Source organism: Hippocampus comes, unplaced genomic scaffold (genome assembly GCF_001891065.2).
Source record: "Hippocampus comes isolate QL1 unplaced genomic scaffold, H_comes_QL1_v1.1 scaffold3573, whole genome shotgun sequence".
NCBI lineage: Eukaryota > Metazoa > Chordata > Actinopteri > Syngnathiformes > Syngnathidae > Hippocampus > Hippocampus comes.
In genome coordinates this window covers 2182-6342 of record NW_017805927.1, presented here as the reverse complement: position 1 = coordinate 6342, position 4161 = coordinate 2182, and the positions used below count along the sequence as shown (strand labels likewise).

General features: G+C 45.2%; 1 protein-coding gene across 1 annotated transcript in view; it reads left to right on the top strand.

The window, feature by feature from the left end:
• The first annotated feature begins 177 nt into the window (after window positions 1-177).
• The window catches only part of LOC109527600 (cGMP-dependent protein kinase 1-like), a 5080-nt gene continuing 1096 nt past the window's right edge, over window positions 178-4161 (top strand). The window contains exons 1-5 of the mRNA XM_019889611.1: window positions 178-520; window positions 605-716; window positions 1145-1314; window positions 1743-1856; window positions 4019-4152. Coding sequence (XP_019745170.1) covers window positions 331-520; window positions 605-716; window positions 1145-1314; window positions 1743-1856; window positions 4019-4152 — 720 coding nt within the window. The 5' untranslated portion in view covers window positions 178-330. The remainder of the gene's footprint in view (window positions 521-604; window positions 717-1144; window positions 1315-1742; window positions 1857-4018; window positions 4153-4161) is intronic.

Sequence of the window (4161 nt, the reverse complement as noted above, 5' to 3'; positions counted from 1 at the left end):
GCCCCCCCCCCAACACACCCTCCCCCGACCGGGGAGGAGGGAGCATCATCCTTCTCTTCACTTGCAGAGGACGTCTGCGTGCACCTGTCGAATGGACTGTCTCCACAGGGTAAGTGCATGCTCATCTATCTATCCATCCATCCATCCATCCATCCATCCAATTCAAGCGGCCCATCCATCCATCCATCCATCCATCCATCCAGTTCAAGCGGGATGCGTCCTCTTTTGAGCGGCATTGAATGCACTCAAATGCAGCGAGATCGCTGCAACTTGTGGCCGGCTGCATGCAACACTTACACGTGACGTGTGACTACCCATTAAAAGTAGGTGATGGGAACGCTTCGAGACCTTCAGTTTGCCCTGCAACTAAAGATTGAGGAGCTCCGTCAGAGGGACACCCTGATCGATGAACTGGAGCTCGAACTCGATACCAAGGATGAACTCATTCGGAGACTTCAGGAGGAACTGGATCGCTACAGAGCCTCCGTTGTCTTACCGGGACCCTCTGCAGCCAGCGCCGGTCGGTGTACAATTTTCTTCTTTGGATGGTTTGCCTCTTTTGAGGCACCAGTATGATTTTTTTTTTTTTTTTTTGTCATTGCAGCCTGCTCTAGTCATGGTGCTGACCTGCGAGTTGCGAACAAGAAGACCGTCATTTCAGAGTCCTTCACTCTGGATTCGACGAATTGCTTCACCTTGTGTGACAAAAATCAGGAGTGAGTAAACCGTTTTTCTCCTCAGGAAGAAAAAAAAAATGCCGGGGTGCAATAACTGGTCTCCGGGGTGTCTTGGAGACATTACTGCAAAAGATCCTTGAAGGACTTCAACCTCCAATTAGTTTGAGTTTATAACGTTCCCCTGGGAAGTGTCAGAAAATAGGGTTGAGACGCAAAATTAATTGTCCTTATTTTTCATCTCCTTCCGTGGCGGCATCACGAAACACACACACACACACACACACACACACACACACACACACACACACACACACACACACACACAACCGAACTGCACTCCACAAATGGACCGTGCTCGAAGCGGGTGACAGTAAATGATGTCGATTGTACCTCGAGTCACAGAAATCATTGCAGACTCTGATGACGCATCACTGACCCCGGAGCATCCCTTCCCTCTGCGCTTCCAGGAGTCAGAAGTTGATCCAGGCCGCTTTTTTGAAAAGTCACCTGTTGAGGAACCTCAACGAAGATGAAACGAGAGCCGTCACGGCCTGCATGCAACTCACGGCTGTCCGTCACGGCTGCTGCGTGATCCAGCAGGGAACCAGCGGCGGCTCGCAGGCTTATGTTGTACAAGGTAAAGCCGTGCTCATCGCGCGGCAACGTTAGTCACGTCGGAGGATTTGCAAGGTGCTTGAAATGATTAATAGCGAGCGCGGACACCGTCCTCAAGACTCCTGCTTTGGCATGAAACGGCTTTTCCCGTTTTCTCTCTCATCATGCTCATTGCTCTCAGATGATGTCTCGGAATATTAAATCGCAATTGTCACATTGAAAGGGGAATCATCTCGACTAGATTCTTTTTCAAAATTGTTGAGCGAAGTGAAGCAAATGGATGAATATGACCTGTCTTGTCTCAGGTTGCCCGAACAAGTGTCTAATATACAATGCGGCCGCTTGACAGCTGAATAGTTTGAGGTGCAGAGGTCACTTATTGTTTGATGTTTTTGGATGTAATGCACACTGCCGATGATCGCCGCCTTGACCGAGTGTGTGTCATCACAGAGGGGAGGCTAGACGTGACGAAAGATGGACAAAAATTGTTCGCGATCGAAGCAGGGGAAGTATTCGGAGAGGTGGCGCTGCTCTACAACTGCACGCAAATCTACTCCGTCACAGGTATGTATGTGTGTCTTGTTTTCTTGTTTTTTTTTTTAAAAATATATTCAGGCTGCGATAACTAAGTCAACTTGTTGAGGCATTTCAATGTTTAGATTAGGTATGGATGTGATTCATTTTCTGGGAAAAGGGATTATAAGAAGCAGGGGCATTGCGGCTAGAGGTCACAGAGAACACCACGCCGACTGAATGGTTTCCTGGCATACTGTATGCGTTGAATTTAAAACAGTCCATCTGTTCCCTGCGATGCCACATTCAGCAAAAAAAAAATCTGAAAATCTCAAAGGTGGTCCGTGAATTTCACACTTGTGACAGGATTTTTGTTTGGGTAAATGACGGGCTATCATGACAGAGGATTGCAGGGACCTTCTGTCAAGCAACTCGATGTGCATGTGACCCGCTTCCGCAAGGAAATAGGCTGCTGCAGATCATCCGAAATTGGAAAAAGAACTTTGTTTGCCCTCTTTATCTGGCAACCAGACGCCATGACAACGCTGCACGAACGCCCTTTGCAGCATGCCCTTCTCTAATAGCTTTTCTTTTTTTTTTTTTTTTTTATCAGCATCAGAATTATTTGTTTGCCATCTGTGATCTTGACAGATGGAACAAGATGTCACCTTTGGGAAGATCACATTAGCATAGCACAAGCCAGCATACCAACAGGAGCTCAAATGTTATGTGAAAGTTGTGATTTACACTGTCGCTGCGGTATAAATTCAACTTAATGTTGATTACTGTGGTTGCAGATTGCAGTCGTGTGAAATGGCGTAGTCATTAACCTGCGATTGTACCTAATGTTGTGACCGCCGAATGTAAATGAGCCTCCACTTGTGCTTAACCTTCTGTTGAATGCATTTGTGATCATTCATCCACAGGAATACTTTCCATTGTTCAAGTGACCTTGGAAATATGTCTGGAAGTATACTTACTTCAATACGCGACACAAGGGAGGCAAACATTTTAACACACACACACACAAAAAAGAAAAACAAAACTGCAAAATCTGAAACCAACATTAATACATTACATTAAGACTCTTGCTTGTTTGAAGGCCATGTAGTGACAAAAAAAAATACCCCAAGGTTAAAAAGGTATATTTTACTGCTGATTATAATGATAGAATGATGACTCGAATTCTCGGTAATATACTGCTCTCATCACCATGACTACTGGGGGCGGAGCCTGAGACGAGTGACTAGATTGTCTTGTGTCAGCACAGCCAGGGTGCAGCAAAAAGAAAAAGTGGACCAGTGATGTATCGAGATCTACTCCTAGCCTTGCTGATAATGGCTTGAGAAACTTGGTGTGTGTGTGTGTGTGTGTGTGTGTGTGTGTGCGCATGTGTGTGTTACTATGTAAATAAAATGTACTTATTACGGCACTTCATGTATTTCAGTCATTGCAGTTTTTCCACTTACATGCAGCATAACAGCTAAGTGGTGCTTCACCGTGTTTGCTTTGAAAGGTGGGCTTTATGAACTGACCTGCATTCAGTTCGGATTCCTTTATGTATTCAAAATCCAAACCATTCAGTGCTTTATAGACCAGCCGCAGAATATTACAATATATTTTGCAGTCGTCCTGCGGTAGCTGAAAATTGGCTTTGGATCTTCACCCAGCTTAGCTTTCAAGTCATGGATGGAGAAACTCGGTTTGGGGTGCCAGATACAAGATTGACTTGAGTTTTTTCTTTCCAGTGAACATTTTACCTTTAGTTCATAGAATCGGTTTAAAACAGAATGGGAGACAGAGCTGTCAGCTGTATGCCTTTCATCTTCCAGGAAATGAAACTATCCCGCACAGCTCTCTTAATAATTCTGTTCTAATGGCGCGGTTAAGATATCGACCATCGCTGTCAATCAGATAGTGGACGCAATTTGAAAGTTCAGACAGTGGACATCTGCCGTCCCCGCTCACAGGCACCTTCTTTGAACCAGTGTGAGTGTCATTATTAATTCAAACATCCGGTTCCGACATCCGGAGATTTTAATTATAGTTTAGGGAAATCAGATTTATGGTAGATGTTCTTCTCCATTAATAATGTCCGCTTATGAATAATAAGTGTTCACATTTTTTTTGAGGCCCTTCACGCAAGTTTCTCGAGTAGAAGTCAACCTAATGTGTCCCCTTTGTCGTCTATCCCCCTTTTTTTTGCTCCTCAGCACAGTCGGACAGCAAGCTGTGGGTTATCGAGCGCAAGAGTTACCAGACTGTGCTCATGCAGAGTGGCCGCGACAGCCTCACGCGTACGTCGGAGCTGCTGAGCAGGTGGATGTCAACAATGGATGTCTTTTTTTTTTTTTTT